This window comes from Chelonia mydas, chromosome 1 (assembly GCF_015237465.2).
Source record: "Chelonia mydas isolate rCheMyd1 chromosome 1, rCheMyd1.pri.v2, whole genome shotgun sequence".
In the NCBI taxonomy this organism is placed as follows: domain Eukaryota; kingdom Metazoa; phylum Chordata; order Testudines; family Cheloniidae; genus Chelonia; species Chelonia mydas.
Genome location: NC_057849.1, coordinates 7,123,910 through 7,142,857, shown reverse-complemented (window position 1 = coordinate 7,142,857; position 18,948 = coordinate 7,123,910). Strand labels below are relative to the sequence as shown.

Here is an 18,948-nt window from a genome sequence, read left to right as displayed (position 1 = left end):
TCTTATATGTGTAGTTGAGATTATGTTTTCCAGTGTGCATTACTTTGCATTTATCAACATTGAATTTCATCTGCCATTTTGTTGCCCAGTCATACAATTTTGCGTAACCATTCAGAAGTGCTTTGCAGTCTGCTTGGGACTTAACTATGTTGAGCTGTTTTGTATCATCTGCAGATTTTACCACCTCACTCTTTACCCGTTTTTCCAGATCATTTATGAATATGTTGAATAGGACTGGTCCGAGGACAGATACCCCGGGGGACACCACTATTTATCTCTCTCCATTCTGAAACTGACTATTTATCCCTACCCTTTGTTTCCTATCTTTTAACCAGTTACCAATCCATGGGAAGAAATTCCCTACACAAAGTAATTTTCCTTCTTGTCAACTGTTGGAAATGGGCCACCCTGATTCCATTGGCCTCATTAGCATTTTCCTTCCCTTGGTATTCACCCCTTCTTGTCAACTGTTGAGAATAGAACACTTCCATCTTAATTGAATTGGCTCGTTAGCTCTGACCCCCCCCCCCGACTTGGTAAGGCAACTCCCATCTTTTCATGTGCTTTGATATATATTCTTCTTCCTGTATTTTTCAATCCAGGCATCTGATGAAGTGGGTTTTAGCCCATAAAAGCTTATGCCCAAATAAATTTGTTAGTCTCTAAGGTGCCACAAGGACTCCTCATTGTTTTTCCTCTTATCCCCTGACATCTTAATTTGCTTAAGAATCTTTGTTGAGGGACCCTGATAAAACTCAGGACACTATATCCACTGAATTCCCCTTGTCCACCAGCTTGTTGACCCCATGAAATGGCCATTGGCCATTATCTCTGAAAATTCGTGGCGACTGGGGGAGGTCCTGGATAATTGGAAAAAGGCAAATATAGTGCCTGTATTGAAAAAAGGGAAGAAAGAGAACCCGGGGAAGTACAGACTGGTCAGCATCACTTCAGTCCCTGGCAAAATCATGGAGCAGGTCCTGCAGGAATCCATTCTGAAGCACTTGGAAGAGAGGAAGCTGATCAGGAATAGTCAACATGGATTCACCAAGGACAAGTCAATTCTGACCAACCTGATTGCCTTCTATGATGAGATAACTGGCTCTGTGGATATGGGGAAAGCAGTGGACGTGTTATTCCTTGACTTTAGCAAAGCTTTTGATACAGTCTCCCACAGAATTCTTGTCAGCAAGTTAAAGAAGTATGGATTGGATGAATGGACTATAAAGTGGATAGAAAGTTGGCTAGATTGTCCGGCTCAATGGATAGTGATCAACGGCTCGATGTCTAGTTGGCAGCCAGTAGGAAGCGGAATGCCCCAAGAGTTGGTCCTGGGGCAGGTTTTGTTCAACATCTTTATTAAAGATCTGGATGATGGGATGAATTGCACCCTCAGCAAGTTTGCAGATGACAATAATCTTCGGGAGAGGTAGATACGCTGGAGGGTAGGGATAGGGCCCAGAATGACCTACACAAATTTTGAGGATTGGGCCAAAAGAAATCTGATGAGGCTAAACAAGGACAAGTGCAGAGTCCTGTACTTAGTAAGGAAGAATCCCATGCACTGCTACAGGCTGGGGACCAACTGGCTAAGCAGCAGTTCTGTAGAAAAGTACCTGGGGGTTACAGCGGATGAGAAGCTGGATATGAGTCAGCAGTGTGCCCTTGTTGCCAAGAAGGACAACGGCATATAGGGCTGTATTAGTAGGAGCCTTGCCAGCAGATGGAGGGACGTGATTATTCCTCTCTATTCATCACTGGTCAGGCCACGTCTGGAGTATTGCGTCCAGTTTTGGTTCCCCCCACTACAGAAGGGATGTGAACAAATTGGAGATAGTCCAGCGGAAAGCAACGAAAATGATTAGGGGGCTGGGGCACATGCCTTACTAGGAGAGGCTGAAGGAACTGGGGTTATTTAGTCTGAAGAAGAGAAGAGTGAGGGGGGATTTTATACTACCTTTCAACTACCTGAAGGGGGGTTCCAAAGAGGATGGAGCTCGGCTGTTCTCAGTGGTGGCAGCTGACAGAATAAGGAGTAATGGTCTCAAGTTGCAGTGGGGGAGGTCTAGGTTGGATATTGGGAAACACTGTTTTCCTAGGAGGGAGGTGAAGCACTGGAATGGGTTACCTAGGGAGGTGGTGGAATCTCCGTCCTTGGAGGTTTTTATGGCCTTTCTTAACAAAGCCCTGGCTGGGATGATTTAGTTGGTGCTGGTCCTGCTTTGAGCAGGGGATAGGACTAGATGAAGTTCAGAGGTCCCTTCCACCCGAATCTTCTGTGATTCTATGATTCTATGATCATCGTTACCGCTCAGCTGCCCTCGAGGTAGCCTTGAGACTAATTGGAAGCATAAACAGTGATTCAAGCCTGGAGTCCAGGAGCAGAGCCCACAGCAGGGCTGGCACTGCAGTCCAGTTGGGTAGCATCACCACAAATCCCCTGTGATTTGGCCTCCTGCAGTTTGCCATTGGCCATGATGGGGTTAAAGCTGATGCGCATGAAACCAAGCAGCTGAGGTTCCCTGATGGCCAAGTGGCCCCAGGGGACTGTGCCGGCATCTTCATAAAGACACCTGCCTCCCGGTCTGAACAGAGACTGCCTGCTGCCTGTGCCCCCTCTCCGATGACTCCGTGTCCTTTTGGGTGAAGACCTCTGGTGTCAGCAGCTCCACGCCGAGCAGGGACTGGGTACGTTGGCAGGTTTCACTGTCTTTAAAATGTGAAGTGAAGGGGAAAGGCTGGGAGCTGTTTCCATTGGCAGATGTTCTGTGCAGCGGCAGAGAACTCAGCGGGGCTGTCGGGGTGACTCAGTGACGGGGCTGAAGGGCAGGCAGTGCTAGGTAGCTTGGGAACCCCTCCCCCGTATCTGCTCAATTTTAATGTAATGTAATTTAATTTAATTTGATTAATAATATTAATACTAATTAATTACAAATATTAATAGTATGGATTTTAGGCTTGCCAATCTCTTTGATCAGAAGATAAAAGTTCTTGTCCCAAATCAGGCTCCACAGAATTTACAAAGGACCCTCGGGGTATGACGGGAAGCTCACGCTGAGACAGATATAGCCTTAAAGACTTTTTATTAAAATCAATAATAGTAAGTCAATGGTAAAATACTCAGAGTTTCAAAGTTACAACTGCATTACTGCTATTCAAATGATACATTTGATAATATGGTATTATATGCAACAAAGCTTTGCTTAATATACTCACACCCTTCCTTGATAACCTGGTGGTAAGAGACACAGGAACAGCCTTGCAGTTCAGGTTTCTCAATTCTTGAGTGAGGAATGCAGTGCGTAGAAGACACAAATTCTATGAGCTATTGAAGCGAACTTAGGGTTTACTTGACTAACTTAAACTTAAAATCAGAACCTAATAGACAAAGAATAAAAACATAGGGAAACCAAGCTTAGCCTATTTCCTTTGAAACTTAAAGTTTAAGAAGAAGAAGTATAGCCTACTAATAGTAGCAGTCACTGCAGATCGATAGAATAGATAGAGAGAGATAGAGTAGAAATAGAATAAGTAAGAACAGAAAATGGAGTACTCTGTCGAGGTGGGTCACCTCTTTTTCTGGCAAATTGCTGGAAATCCTTCCTCCTATGGCCAAATTTCATTCCTCACCCACAAAATGTTAGGGCATATTTCCATGTCCTGACTGGCTGAGGGCTCCAGCATTTCTACACTGTAGCTACCCCTCAGAGTTACAGGGCTTCCAGTATCTCTGTCCCCTCTCTGGTCTTTGAGTGCCAGAAGTCAGTCCTCGTAGTCTTCCCTCTCATGGGGTGGAATCCCACGATTCTCCCACCCTCAGACTAGGCTCTGGGCTACAACACACTGCGGTTGACTGTGCTTGCCGAGCAGGTCCGAGTGTCTGTGGTTCTCCCCTCTGGGAGTCTGTGACCAGTGGTGAGATGAGAGACCAGCCAGCCTTCGAGAACCAAAATACTGTTGAATCCGAACAGCAGGAAGAAAGTGGAAGATGGGAGAATCAGAGGGTTTTAATACAGCAATCTGTACAGATCTCTGATTCCAAGCCCTTCTGCTCTGACAGGGACCCAGGTAGGCTGAGGGCCTTCAGATTTCCCAGTGATGTCTGTGCCTGTCAGTCTGAAGAGATTCTCACAACAGCTGCCCCACCTCTGCACAGACTGACAGAACTGGCAAAACAAGCTGTGGAATGCGGCTGGAACTCAGAAACGGGCTCTTCCCAGCTTGTAGCTTCTGTGTTTCTCTTGACCTCCCTGGGGTGGTGACTGAGCGATGGCTCTTCTTGAGCTATTGCTTCCCTTCTTGCTTGTTTTCCAGCAGCCTGCTATGAAATTAGGAAGATCCATATTGGTTTCACCCAATAGAGTCATAACATAAACATCCCAAATGTTAACCCAATATCTGCAGCAAACATCCCAAGAATAGGGTTTAACATACACATTCATTATGGCAGCTCAACTCCATGTCTGTCACAATGCTGTTCCCAGATGCCATGTATTTTATGAATACAGGAGAGAGACAGTCAAAGTGCAAGCGAGAGAGAGAGCAATAGACTACTTTCACGTGGGAAATGAAGTTCCATTTCCATGAATACTCATGCATTTGTCTTTGAAATCCACTTCCTGCAAACCCTCATCGTGGATGAATAACCGGTGCTGGGGTTACGATGTACGAGTGAGTCAGAGCTCAGGGAATGAATATTTTCTATCCTGACTCCAAGGCTTGTTACCACTCTGGATACAGGCTACAGACTGACAGAAGAGAACCTGAGGAGAACCAGTCAGCTATTAACCCAGGGACAGAGGAGCTACTCGGCTTCTGTTTGCTAACAAGGGACTGAAAGAGGGCTGAGACACTGCGATCTTTTCAGATTCTGAAGAAGTCTAGATGACAAACCGTGCATTTTAAGTCCCACTGTAAGCTGAGAAATCATCCCTGAAAGAAGATCAGAGGGGAAGGAATGGGTCGACAGGTGTGTGCTAAACTACAGATGTGTAAATGGGTATTAGTGCAAAAGTGTCTGCATTTGTGATGCCAATTCCTCTCCCACCCAGCTGAAGTAACTGCCTGTGTTAGCTTGTAACTTGCCAAGTATCTATAGACCCGTGTCTGCAGAGAGGATGCAGGTCCTGTGAGGAAGATCGAATGCTCAGGCTTCAGTTAACATTGGCCAGGCAAAGCACTTCAGCTTCCCTTGGGGGGATTCTTGGGGGTCAGAGTGTATCACCGGGAGCATATGGTAAGGGAAAGTTAACAGAGCCCGGTTCTGACTGAATTTACACATGTAAATCTGGAGCAACTCAGTAGAAGTCACAATTATTGAATTAAGAACCTGGAACTAAGAATTTATCCCATGTGCTGGAAAGAGAGAGTGCAATAATTTGAAGTCTCAGGAGTCGAGAAAATAAAACATATATCTGTGAGACAATGAAACATGTTTATAAATAGCTTCAATGCAGGGCAGATAAATAAAATGACCGTCTTCACCATGCACTTGCCTTGTGTTTATGGGCATCATGATACAATGGGCCAACTCAGAAGTGGATGGCCAGAAAGAGTTTCTGTATGAAGGTCAGAATTGTAAAATCACATAGAGCTCAAGTAGGCTATGGAACTCGCAGCCACAAGATATCAATGTGGCCAAGAACATCTCAGGCTTCAAAGAAGGATGGGATGTTTAAATGGGTAATCAAGAAATCCAATTACATAAGAACATAGGAATGGCCTTACTGGGTCTGACCAAAGGTCTATCCAGCCCAGTATCCTGTCTACCAAGAGTGGCCAATGCCAGGTGCCCCAGAGGGAGTGAACCGAACAGGTAATGATCAAGTGATCTCTCTCCTGCCATCCGTCTCCACCCTCTGACAAACAGAGGCTAGGGACACCATTCCTTACCCATCCTGGCTAATAGCCATTAATGGACTTAACCTCCATGAATGGATTCATGTTAAACCCTGTTATAGTCCCAGCCTTCACAAGCTCCTCAGGCAAGGAGTTCCACAGGTTGACTGAGTGAAGAAGAACTTCCTTTTCTTTGTTTTAAACCTACTGCCCATTAATTTTATTTGGTGGCTCCTTGTTCTTATATCATGGGAGCAAGTAAATAACATTTCCTTTTTCACTTTCTCCACAGTCTCCTCTTTTCCAAGCTGAAAAGGCCTAGCCTCTTTAATCTCTTCTCATATGGGACCCGTTCCAAACCCCTAATCATTTTAGTTGCCCTTTTCTGAACCTTTTCTAATGCCAGTATATCTTTTTTGAGATGAGGGGACCATATCTGTGTGCAGTGTTCAAGATGTGGGTGCACCAGGGATTTATATAACAGCAATAAGATATTCTCCATCTTATTCTCTATCCCTTTTTTATTGATTCCTCACATCCCGTTTTTTTTTTTTTTTTGACTGCCGCTGCACACTGCGTGGACTTGGGGATATTTTTTCCATTGTGCATTACTTTGCATTTATCCACCTTAAATTTCATTTGCCATTTTGTTGCCCAATCACTTAGTTTTGTGAGGTCTTTTTGAAGTTCTTCACAGTCTGGCTTGGTCTTAACTATCTTGAGCAGTTTAGTATCATCTGCAAACTTTGCCACCTCACTGTGTAGCCCTTTACAGTACTGAGAATTTTTGAAAAAAAATGTCTTAGATTCATAGATACCAGGTCAGAAGGGACTATTATGATCATCTCATCTGACCTCCTGCACAACGCAGGCCTCAGAATTTCACCCACCACTCCTGCAAAAAACCTCTCACCTATGTCTGAGCTATTGAAGTCCTCAAATTGTGGTTTAAAGACTTCGAGGAGCAGAGAATCCTCCAGCAAGTGACCCGTGCCACATGCTATAGAGGAAGGCAAAAAACCTCCAGGGTCTCTTCCAATCTGCCCTGGAGGAAAATTCCTTCCCGACCCCAAATATGGCGATCAGCTAAACCCTGAGCATAAGGGCAAGATTCACCAGCCAGATACTACAGAAAATTCTTTCCTGGGTATCTCAGATCCCACCCCATCTAATATCCCATCACAGGCCATTGGGTCTATTTACCATGAATATTTAATTACCAAAACCATGTATTATCCCATCATACCATCTCCTCCATAAACTTATCGAGTTTAATCTTAAAGGCAGACAGATCTTTTGCCCCCATTGCTTCCCTATGAAGGCTCTTCCAAAACTTTACTCCTCTGATGGTTAGAAACCTTCGTCTAATTTCAAGTCTAAACTTCCTGGTGGCCAGTTTATATCCATTTGTTCTTGTGTCCACATTGGTACTGAGCTTAAATAATTCCTCTCCCTCTCCAGTATTTATCCCTCTGATATATTTATAGAAATGAATCATATCTCCCCTCAACCTTCGTTTAGTTCGGCGAAACAAGCCAAGCTCCTTGAGTCTCCTGTCATAAGACAAGTTTTCCATTCCTCGGATCATCCTAGTAGCCCTTCTCTGTACCTGTTCAGTTTGAATTCATCCTTCTCAAACATGGGAGACCAGAACTGCACACAGTATTCCAGGTGAGGTCTCACCAGTGCCTTGTATAACTGTACTAAAACCTCCTTATCCCTACTGAAAATACCTCTCCTGATGCATCCCAAGACCATATTAGCTTTTTTCACGGCCATATGACATTGGCGGCTCATAGTCATCCTATGATCAACCAAAACTCCAAGGTCCTTCTCCTCCTCCGTTACTTCTAATTGATGCGTCCCCAGCTTATAACTAAAATTCTTGCTATTAATCCCTAAATGCATGAGCTTACACTTCTCACTATTCAATTTCATCCTATTACTATTACTTCAGTTTACAAGGTCATCCAGATCCTCCTGTAGGATATCCCTGTCCTTCTCTAAATTGCCAGAACCTCCCAGCTTTCTATCATCCGCAAACTTTATTAGCTCACTCCCACTTTTTGTGCCGAGGTCAGTGATAAAAGATTAAATAAGATTGGTCCCCAAACCGATCCTTGAGGAACTCCACTGGTAACTTCCCTCCAGCCGGACAGTTCACCTTTCAGTAGGACCCGTTGTAGTCTCCCCTTTAACCAATTCCTTATCCAACTTTCAATTTTCCTATTGATCCCCATCTTATCCAATTTAACTAATAATTCCCTATGTGGCATGGTATCAAACACCTTACTGAAATCTAGGTAAATTAGATCCACTGCGTTTCCTTTGTTTAAAAAATGTGTTACTTTCTCAAAGAAGGAGATCAGGTTGGTTTGGCACGATCTACCTTTTGTAAAACCATGTTGTATTTTGTCCCATTTACCATTGACTTCAATGTCCTTAACTACCTTCTCCTTCAAAATTTTCTCCAAGACCTTGCATACTACAGATGTAAGTGTTGTAAACCTTCCCGATTTACATGACAAAATATGTGTAACTAGTGGGTGTCAGGGAGAAACTTTCCCTGGGATCAGAGTATCTCTTAGTTCCCTATTGCAGGGCTTCTTCCACCTTCCTTTGCAGCATCTTGTAAGGCCTACTGGAGACTTGGCTAGACAGACTGTAGGTCTGATCCAGTCCGGCAGTGCCTACCTTCCTATTGGGGGCATAAATCCAAGACAATGCTGTTGCTGATTTTCCCTTGAAGTCCTGAGAATCTCTCGACTTGCACTGAGAGCAGAAAGATTTCTTGCTAACTATCACCTAGTCTCCTCTTCTATTTCTTTTCAGGAAGAAAAGTTCAAAAGTTCCCAGACCTGCCCAGTACATTATGTCAGCTGTCAATGACACTAAATTCAACTCTGTAATGTTCCTTCTCACCAGGATACCTGGGCTGGAAGACATCCACCTCTGGATCTCTATCCCCTTCTGCTTCATGTATGTTCTTTCAATCGTAGGAAATTCAGTCATTCTGTTCATTATAAAAACAGATCCAAGCCTCCATGAGCCCATGTACGTTTTCCTTTCCATGTTGGCCATCACAGACCTTGCCTTATCCATAACCACCATACCGACGATACTGGGCATATACTTGTTTAACTCTAGGAGAATCAGCCTCGAGGCTTGTTTTGCCCAGATGTTCTTCATCCACTCGCTTTCAAAAATTGAGTCCTTTGTCCTCTTGTTGATGGCCTTTGACCGCTTCATCGCAATTTGTAACCCACTGAGGTATACCTCCATCTTAACTCCACCGAGAATATCCAAGATGGGCCTGGTGGCTGTGGTAAGATCGGTGGCCCTAATACTCCCACTCCCCCTTCTCCTTAAACGGTTCCGATACTGTCGAGACAATGTCCTCTCCCATTCCTACTGCCTGCACCCGGACATCATGAAGGCAGCTTGTTCAGACACCTCAGTGAACAGCATCTATGGCTTGTTTGTTAAAGTCATCACGGTTGGGTTGGACTCCTTCCTCATCTTCCTCTCTTATGTGATGATCCTCAAAACAGTGCTGAGTATCGCATCCCACAGAGAGTGCCTCAGGGCCCTGAACACCTGTGTCTCCCATCTCTGCGCTGTCGTGCTCTTCTACATATCAGACATTGGCCTGTCTTTGATACACAGATTTGGAAATAGCTCTACTCACTTGCTTCAGATTATCCTGGGCTACATCTACCTGCTGGTCCCGCCCCTGATGAACCCAATTGTGTACAGTGTGAAAAGCAAACACCTTCGTGAGAGGATAATCAGGGCATTTGTCAAGTGAAGGGTCAGTTCATCACCTGGCTCCAGTGCTGGTGACATGGGGGAGGAAAAAGACAAGCGATGGGCATGGCCATGAATTCCATCTTGGATCCTCTGCCCATGAAGCCCCTTCCTCTGCCCCATCTCTTCTCCGAAGACCACAACTCTCCTATTCCCCTTTACCCGAGACTCTGCCCTGGTAGCCAGAGTCAGGCCTTGCTAAGAGTTGCACAGGGAGCCAGAGCCACTGTGAGGTGCCCTACACCCTCTACATTTTATCCCCCAGGATGTAGAAGTCAGGGAATGTGGAGAGTCTTGGGCTCCCCACAGCAACCTTTGCTCCCAGGGCAGCTCTTACAGTAGGCCTGACTCTGGCCTGGCTCAGAGACAGAGCCTTAGGGAAAGTGGAGGAGCAAGAGGCTGGGGTTCGTGAGAAGATATGAGGCAGAGGACAGGGCTTCAGGGGGAAAAGGGGAGTAGGGTCTGAACCAACGCTGTCTGTAGTAATCAGGACCGTGGGGGTGATCCTGAGTGCAGGAGAAGGCTGGGGCTGGAGGGTAAGAGACCTTGTGTTTTGGAGAAGACTAAATAAATGCAACCCCACAAAGGGGGCTCTTGTTTTAAGTATCCGAGGCTGGCAGTAAGTGATTGCAAGGACCATAGAGGGATGGGCAGGGTTCCTGCAGGGCCACCTCAGACGCCAAGGTGGCATTCCGGGGTGGTTCCATCTGCAGGGACTTGGCCAAAGTGGGCTGTGCTCTTGGAAGTCGTTACCAACGGGCAGATGTCATCCCAGCCCCCAGGCTGCTCTAAACTGTGCTGAGGCAGGGAGAAAATAGGCCAGTGAATCAAACCCCTGTAACTGGCCCATGGCCATGCCCACTCTATACAGCGCCGGGGGGAGGTCTGCTGGCGCAGCAGAGAATGCAACCAGGCCTGTCACCACTCAGGTGTCTGGAGGGCTGGTCCTGTTGTCTGGGCACGGCTCTGCAAGTCCAGTCAGCTGTGTTTCATTCCCAGGCCATGCATGACTGTAGCGAAGCCATTGGATATCTCTGCACAGGTGGATAATAGCCTTGCCCTGCCTCACAGCGGTGGTGGGAGGATAAATACATTCGATGCAGTTCGATACTCTGAGACCCTAAGATCAGGGTGGTGTCAGGGTTCCACAGAGCAACACCTTTGACATTTGTCTATAAAAGGCCTCTTACCACAGCCTCCTGTGACAGCTGTCTTCTATGAAGCCCCATGACTCCAGCCCCTTAGTGTCTGTGGCAGATGTGGGGGTGACAGTGAAGGTTGAGTAGTGGATTTCTGAGGGTAATGTTGGAGTGTCGCAGAGAGGTTCAGCACAGTCACAGAACCAGTGATTGTAAGCCATTGAGGCTAAATGGGTCTCACTGCCAAACTATGGATCAATGGCCTTGGGGGCCTCCTCTTTGATTGTCTGGTTGAGAGAAAGCAGTCTGAGGGCAAAGGTCAGCTTCACACCTAGGCCCTGTAACACAGACGCGGCTGAGCACTATGGTGGCTGCGCCTAGCCTCACACAGGTTTCAGCAAAGGCTACTTCCACCCAAAAAGGAAAGACAGATGGGACGATGCTTTAAGAGCCACAGGGAAACTAGGCTGGGTCCCAAGAGCTTCTTGTCTTCCCAAAAGAATGTAAGTTGGGCCAGTTCTCTTTGCTACTAAAACTACTCATTTCAAGGAGGCTGAGGGTGACTGTATAGCTCTGGTCACAAGTAAGAGTCTAAAGTGTCCATTCAGTGCTGCTGGCTGATAAGCTTTTATCATCGATGGGATGTTGTTCCCAGCTCAGACAGTGGGACAATTAAAAACATCAGAATGCAAGAAGAGCCATAGTGGGTCAGACAAATGTTCCATCTAACCCAGTATCCTGTCTTCCAATAGTGGCCAATGCCAGGTGCCCCAGAGGGAATGAACAGAACAGGGAATCATCAAGTGATCCTTCTCCTGTCGTCCACTGCCAGCTTCTGGGAAACATAAGCGATATATACTATCCCTGCACATCCTGGCTAATAGGCATTGAAGGACCTCTCCTCCACTAATTTATCTAGTTCTTTTTTGATCCCTGTTATAATCCTGGCCTTCACTAAATCCTCTGGCAAGGAGTTCCATAGGGTGGCTGTGCGTTGTGTGAAGAGATACTTCCTTTTGTTGTTTTAAACCTGCTGCCTATTAGTTTCATTTGGTGAGCCTATTTCTTGTGTTATGAGAAGGAACAAATAACACTTCCCTGTGTACTTTCTCCACACCCGTTATGATTAAATTGTGAGATTCCTCTCATGACAGGAAAGCATCTGGTTTACATGGTAAAGAGACCATATATCCTGGTTTCACTGTGACAGTCTTGAGTCTTCTAGGCCAGCATATATTCTTGTTGAGTGATTGTAAGCATTCAGAATAGCAACTTTCTTCAGTTGCATCCAAAATAGAAATTCACTCAAGACAATAAAGGATACATTTATAGAAGTTAAGGAAAGAAGGGACCATTAGATTATCGAGTCTGACCTCCTGAAGACTTTCTCCCAGTTTACCCCCATATTGAGCCCAATGACTTGTATGTGACTAAAGTATCACTTCTGTTCCTCTAAAGTGTATCTTTTAGGAAGGCATGTAATATTGGTTTTGAGACATCAGGAGAATCCACAACGTCCTTTGAGAGTTTGTTTTCCTGGTTAATGACCAACACAGTTGAAAATATGTGTGCCAGTGTGCTGCAGGAGTGAACAAAGCAAATGAGATCCTAGAATGTGTGAGGCGAGATAGGGAAGTAGTAGGATCCTTATAACAGACACTGGTCAGACTTCCTCTGGCAAACTTTGTAAAATTCTGGTTACACGTATTACAGAAAGAAGAATTCAGACTGGAACAGGTGCAAAGAAGGGCTCCTAGGATGCTCAGGACAATGGAGGGTCCGGCTTTTGGAGGAGACTGGAAGAATTTGGCTGGTTCAGCATAAGACAATGCAGGCTGCCTGGGGATCAGATTGCTGTATAAATACATCGGGTCGGGGAAGGGGGAAACACCAGGGAGGGAGCCAAACTCCTGAAGCTAAAGGAGAGCATTGGCACAAGAACAAATGAGGAGAAACTGGCCAAGAGCAAAGTGAGGCTGGAAATGAGAAGTTGGTTTCTGAGCATTAGAGTAGGGAGGTTCTGGAACAGCTGCCCAACAGAAAGGGGGGGGGGAAACAACGTTTGAAGATAGAGTTTGAGAGGTTTATGCACTGGGTGATATGGCGGGGTCGCCTGCCAGTACAGGGGATTGGGCTCATTGACCCAGGAGGTCCCTTCCAGTCTCATGTCACTATGGATCACATTAGGCCATTCTGAGTCACACTGGGATCTCCTGTGGAATTGCTTGTCTACTCTGACCCTGCTCTGTGCCCTGGCCGATGGATCTGTCTCTCAGGAGATTCAGGACAAAGTATGACTCAGCCTTATTGTCTGGAAAAGGAATTGTTCTTGGGTTCCTGTTTAGTTTTGTCACAGGAGTGTAATTGCGTGAGTTTGTGGAAATCGCAGCATGCTGAGCTGCCAGCTGCCCACACTCAGTCACTTGCCCCAGAGAGGAAGGATTATTCAGGGTTAAAGTGCGAACCCGGGGCTCCTAAGAAGTGGCTTCAGTTCCATGCTCTTCCAAAGACTTCTTCTGTGACTTTGGGCAACTCACTTAGTCCATCTGTGCCTCTGCAATATGTGTTTTAATCTGGCTCAATGTAAAGGTGAACATCTAGGAAGAAGGGATGCTAGCCATCCCTATTAGATGGGGGTTGCATAACTAAGAAGCAGTGATCCTGAAAAAGACTTGGGGGTCAGAGTCTTTAATCAGCTGAACATGAGCTCCCAGTGTGACACTAAGAATGAAAAAGCTAGTGCAATCCAGGATGTATAAGCAAGAGAATCTCGAATTTGAGCAAAGGTTATTTTTCCTCTATATTTGGCACTGGTGCAACCACTGCTGTAATGTTGTGTCCAGTTCATTTGTCGACAGTTCAAGAAAGATATTGATAAATTGAAGACAGTTCAGAGAAGAACCATGAGAATGAACTGAAAGCAATGGCAAACAATTGTTTTGTGCCTTTTTTCCTGAGTTACCTGTGCAGACGCCATACTACGGCAAGCATGGAGCCCGCTCAGATCACTTTGGCAATTAGGAGCACACTAAACACCATGCGTATTATCCAGCAGTATATGCAGCACCAGAACCTGCCAAAGCGAAACTGGGCGAGTAGGTGACATCAGCGCGGTGACGAGAGTGATGAGGACGTGGACACATACTTCTCTCAAAGCATGGGCCCTGGCAATGTGGGCATCATGGTGCTAATGGGGCAGGTTCATGACATGGAACGCCGATTCTGGGCCCGGGAAACAAGCACAGACAGGTGGGACCGCATAGTGTTGCAGGTCTGGGACGATTCCCAGTGGCTATGAAACTTTCACATGCGTAAGGGCACTTTCCTGGAACTTGGTGACTTGCTTTCCCCTGCCCTGAAGAGCATGAATACCAAGATGAGAGCAGCCCTCACAGTTGAGAAGCGAGTGGCAATAGCCCTGTGGAAGCTTGCAAAGCCAGACAGCTACCAGTCAGTTGGGAATCAATTTGGAGTGGGCAAATCTACTGTGGGGGGCTGCTGTGATGCAAGTAGCCAACACAATCAAAGATCTGCTGATATCAAGTGTAGTGACCGTGGCAAATGTACAGGTCATAGTGGATGGCTTTGCTGCAATGGGATTCACTAACTGTGGTGGGGCGATAGACGGAACCCATATCCCTATCTTGGCACCGGAGCACCAAGCCGGCGAGTACATGAACCACAAGGGGTACTTTTCAATGGTGCTGTAAGCACTGGTGGATCACAAGGGATGTTTCACCAACATCAACGTGGGATGGCCGGGAAAGGTACATGACGCTTGCATCTTCAGGAACTCTGGTCTGTTTCAAAAGCTGCAGGAAGGGACTTTCTTCCCAGACCAGAAAATAACCGTTGGGGATGTTGAAATGCCTATAGTTATCCTTGGGGACCCAGCCTACCCCTTAATCCCCTGGCTCATGAAGACGTACAAAGGCAGCCTGGACAGTAGTCAGCAGATGTTCAACTACAGGCTGAGCAAGTGCAGAATGGTGGTAGAATGTACATTTGGACATTTAAAAGCGCGCTGGCGCAGTTTACTGACTGGGTTAGGCCTCAGCCAAACCAATCTTCCCACTGTTATTACTGCTTACTGTGTGCTCCACAATATCTGTGAGAGTAAGAAGGAGACATTTATGGTGGAGTGGGAGACTGAAGCAAATCGCCTGGCTGCTGGTTACGGGCAGCCAGACACCAGGGCACTTAGAAGAGCACAGGAGGGTGCGGTGCGCATCAGAAAAGCTTTGAAAAACAGTTTCATGACTGTCTAGGCTGCGGTGTGAAAGTTCTGTTTTCTTCTCCTTGATGAAACCCCCTGCCCCTTGGTTCACTCTACTTCCCTGTAAGCTAACCACCCTCCCCTCCTCCCTTCAATCACCGCTTGCAGAGGCAATAAAGACATTGTTGCTTCACATTCATGCATCCTTTATTAATTCATCACACAAATAGGGGGATAACTGCCAAGGTAGCCCGGGAGGGGTGGTGGAGGAGGGAAGGACAAGGCCACACAGCACTTTAAAAGTATAAAACTTTAAAATGTATTGAATGCCAGGCTTCTGTTGCTTGGGCAATCCTCTGGGGTGGAGTGGCTGGGTGGCCGGAGGCCCCCCCACCGCTTTCTTGGGCGTCTGGGTGAGGAGGCTATGGAACTTGGGGAGGAGGGCGGTTGGTTACACAGGGGCTGTAGCGGCAGTCTGTGCTCCTGCTGCCTTTCCTGAAGCTCAGCCATATGCTGGAGCATATTAGTTTGATCCTCCAGCAGCCTCAGCATTGACTCCTGCCTCCTCTCATCACGCTGCCGCCACCTTTCAGCTTCAGCCCTCTCTTCAGCCCGACACTTACTCTCCTCAGCCCGCCATCTCTCCTCCCGGTTATATTGTGCTTTCCTGCACTCTGACATTGTATGCCTCCACGCATTCGTCTGTGCTCTGTCAGTGTGGGAGGACAGCATGAGCTCAGAGAACATTTCATCACGAGTGCTTTTTTTTCACCTTCTACTCTTCACTAGCCTCTGGGAAGGAAAAGATCCTGTGATCCTTGAAACACATGCAGCTGGTGGAGAAAAAAAAGGGACAGTGGTATTTAAAAAGACACACTTTATAGAACAATGGGTACACTCTTTCAGGGTAAACCTTGCTGTTAACATTACATACACAGCACATGTGCTTCCGTTCCAAGGTCGCATTTTGCCTCCCACCAGCGTGTGGCTAGCCCCTTCCCCCTCCCCGTGGCTAACAGCAGGGAACATTTCTGTTCAGCCACAGGCAAACAGCCCAACAGGAATAGGCACCTCTGAATGTCCCCTTAAGAAAAGCACCCTATTTCAACCAAGTGATCATGAATGATATCACTCTCCTGAGGATAACACAGAGAGATAAAGAACGGATGTTGTTTGAATGCCAGCAAACATACCCTGCAATGCTTTGTTCTACAATGATTCCCGAGTAGGTGCTACTGGCCTGGTGTGGTAAAGTGTCCTACCATGGTGAACGGAATAAGGCTGCCCTCCCCAGAAACCTTTTGCAAAGGCTTTGGGAGTACATCCAAGAGAGCCGCAAAGGCCAGGGCAAATTAATCATTAAACATGCTTGCTTTTAAACCATGTATAGTATTTTAAAAGGTACACTCACCAGAGGTCCCTTCTGTGCCTGGCGGGTCTGAGAGGCAGCCTTGGGTGGGTTCGGGGGCTACTGGCTCCAGGTCCAGGGTGAGAAACAGTTCCTGGCTGTCGGGAAAACCGGTTTCTCCGCTTGCTTGCTGTGAGCTATCTACAACTTCATCATCATCATCTTCTTTGTCCCCAAAACCTGATTCCATGTTGCCTCCATCTCCATTGAAGGAGTCAAACAACAAGGCTGGGGTAGTGGTGTCTGAACCCCCTAAAATGGCATGCAGCTCATCATAGAAGTGGCATGTTTGGGGCTCTGACCCGGAGCGGCCGTTTGCCTCTCTGGTTTTCTGGTAGGCTTGCCTCAGCTCCTTAAGTTTCACTCGGCGCTGCTTCGGGTCCCTGTTATGTCCTCTGTCCTTCATGCCCTGGGAGATTTTGACAAATGTTTTGGCATTTCAAAACTGGAAAGGAGTTCCTCTCCCCATACAGCAATCAGATCCCGTACCTCCCATTCGCTCCTTGTTGGAGCTCTTTTGCAATTCTGGGACTCCATCATGGTCACCTCTGCTGATGAGCTCTGCATGGTCACCTCTGCTGATGAGCTCTGCACTCACATGCAGCGTGCCACGCTGGCCAAACAGGAAATTGAAATTCAAAAGTTCGCGGGCCTTTTCCTGTCTACCTGGCCAGTGCATCTGAGTTGAGAGTACTGTCCAGAGCTGTCACAATGGAGCACTCTGGGATAGCTCCCGGAGGCCAATGCCTTCTAATTGTATCCACAATACCCCAAATTCGACCCTGCAAGGCCGATTTCAGCACTAATTCCCTTGTCGGGGGTGGAGTAAGGAAATCGATTTTAAGAGCCTTTTTAGTGGAAAAAAAGGGCTTCTTTGTGTGGACGGGTGCAGGGTTAAATCGATTTAACGCTGCTAAATTCGACCTCAACTCCAAGTTTAGACCAGGGCTTAGAGTGATAGACTGAAGTAGCTGAATGCATTTAGCATAAGGAAGAGAAGGTAAAGGGGTGATTTAATCACAGTCTGTAAGTGCCTGTATGTGGACCAAACATTTAACAATGGGCTCTTCAATCTACCAGAGAAGGTTATAACAGGATCCAGTGGCTGGAGCCAAAGCAAGACACATTCAGACTGGAACTAAGGTGTAATGTTTTCTAACAATGAGGGTAATTAAGCATTGGAACAATTTACCAAGGGCCGTAGTAGATTTGCCGTCACTGACAATTGTTACATCAAGTCAGGATGTGGTTCTAACAGCTCTGCTCAAGGACTTATTTTGGTGCAGGTCTCTGCCATGTGCTATAAAGGCGGTCAGACTACGAGATAGCAATGGTGCCTTCTGGCTTTGGGATCTGCCCAGTAGTGTTAGTAGCTCTGCCCTGCCGCTTGGGATGTTGTACTGATAAATATGTCACAGTTTGACAGGTGCTCAGACGCTACAATAATTGGGGCCGGAGCTAAGAGCTTTAGAGAGATTTGAGCTCTATGCCTCATAAGGATGATTTGGAGTATTGGGTGGAGAACCTGAACTCTTCCCAACACCCCGTGGTGATGAGGCCTGTCATTAGCACAGCACCTTTTGATGAGGGAGTTCTGGGCCCCTCCTGCAGCTCGGCAGTAAGAGGGAGAATCAGGCCGTGGTTTCAGAGAGTGAAGGGTCTAGAGAGTGTTGTCTGGGTAAACAGAGCCCTGCTGGGCTGCCCCTCACTTTGTTCCTGACCCCCAGCTGCTCCATGATCAGTGAGAGCCGCTCTAGTGCTGGTGATAGACCTCACACTCTGCATCCAAATTTCCATTATCACCCAGTTTGGGGGTAGCTGGATCGGGGTAGGGGGTTGTTTGGGTCCAACAGAGAGTTGTAGCTGGTTTTGGGTCATGCCTCTTTCTATTCAGAATGTACATAGCCTTGCTTACCCAGTGTTTGCATGTCTCTTGGCTGAAGAAGGGGAGAGACTGAGTTGTGTCTCAGGTACCAAGTAGCTGTGCGAGCTAGTCACTGTTATGTCCGGAGGTCTGTGGCGTAACGGGGCTCTCCTAAGTATATTTCTAAATCTCATTATTTTGAACCATGTGATGATTTTCTGGGGTGTGGCTCATAGTTTTTGAATTGGGCTCGGCAATACTGCGCAAGTAGTTCAAAAGATGTGAAGGGAAACTAGAAAAAGTTATAAAAATTAGGAACAATATTTTATAATACATCAGAAGCAGGAAGCCTGCCAAACAATGAGTGGGGCTGTCATAAATATAAAGGGAAGGGTAAACCCCTTTAAAATCCCTCCGGGCCAGAGGAAAAATCCTCTCACCTGTAAAGGGTTAAGAAGCTAAAGGTAACCTCGCTAGCACCTGACCAAAATGACCAATGAGGAGACAAGATACTTTCAAAAGCTGGGAGGAGGGAAAAAAACAAAGGGCCTGTGTCTGTCTATGTGATGCTTTTGCTGGAGACAGAACAGGAATGGAGTCTTAGAACTTAGTAAGTAATCTAGCTAGGTATGTGTTAGATTATGATTTCTTGAAATGCTTGAGAAAATAGCTGTGC

At 46.6% G+C, this 18,948-nt stretch overlaps 1 protein-coding gene across 1 annotated transcript; it reads left to right on the top strand.

Annotated features, from left to right (window-relative positions):
- The first annotated feature begins 8,710 nt into the window (after positions 1–8,710).
- On the top strand, positions 8,711–9,646 carry LOC102938389 (olfactory receptor 51G2). The gene has a single exon (XM_007056037.2). The coding sequence runs from the start codon at positions 8,711–8,713 to the stop codon at positions 9,644–9,646; it is 936 nt and encodes a 311-aa protein (XP_007056099.2).
- Positions 9,647–18,948: the final 9,302 nt, after the last annotated feature.

Coding starts and splice junctions, on each gene's coding strand:
- LOC102938389 (XM_007056037.2), top strand. CDS start 8,711: ATGTCAGCTGTCAATGACACTAAATTCAACTCTGTAATGTTCCTTCTC.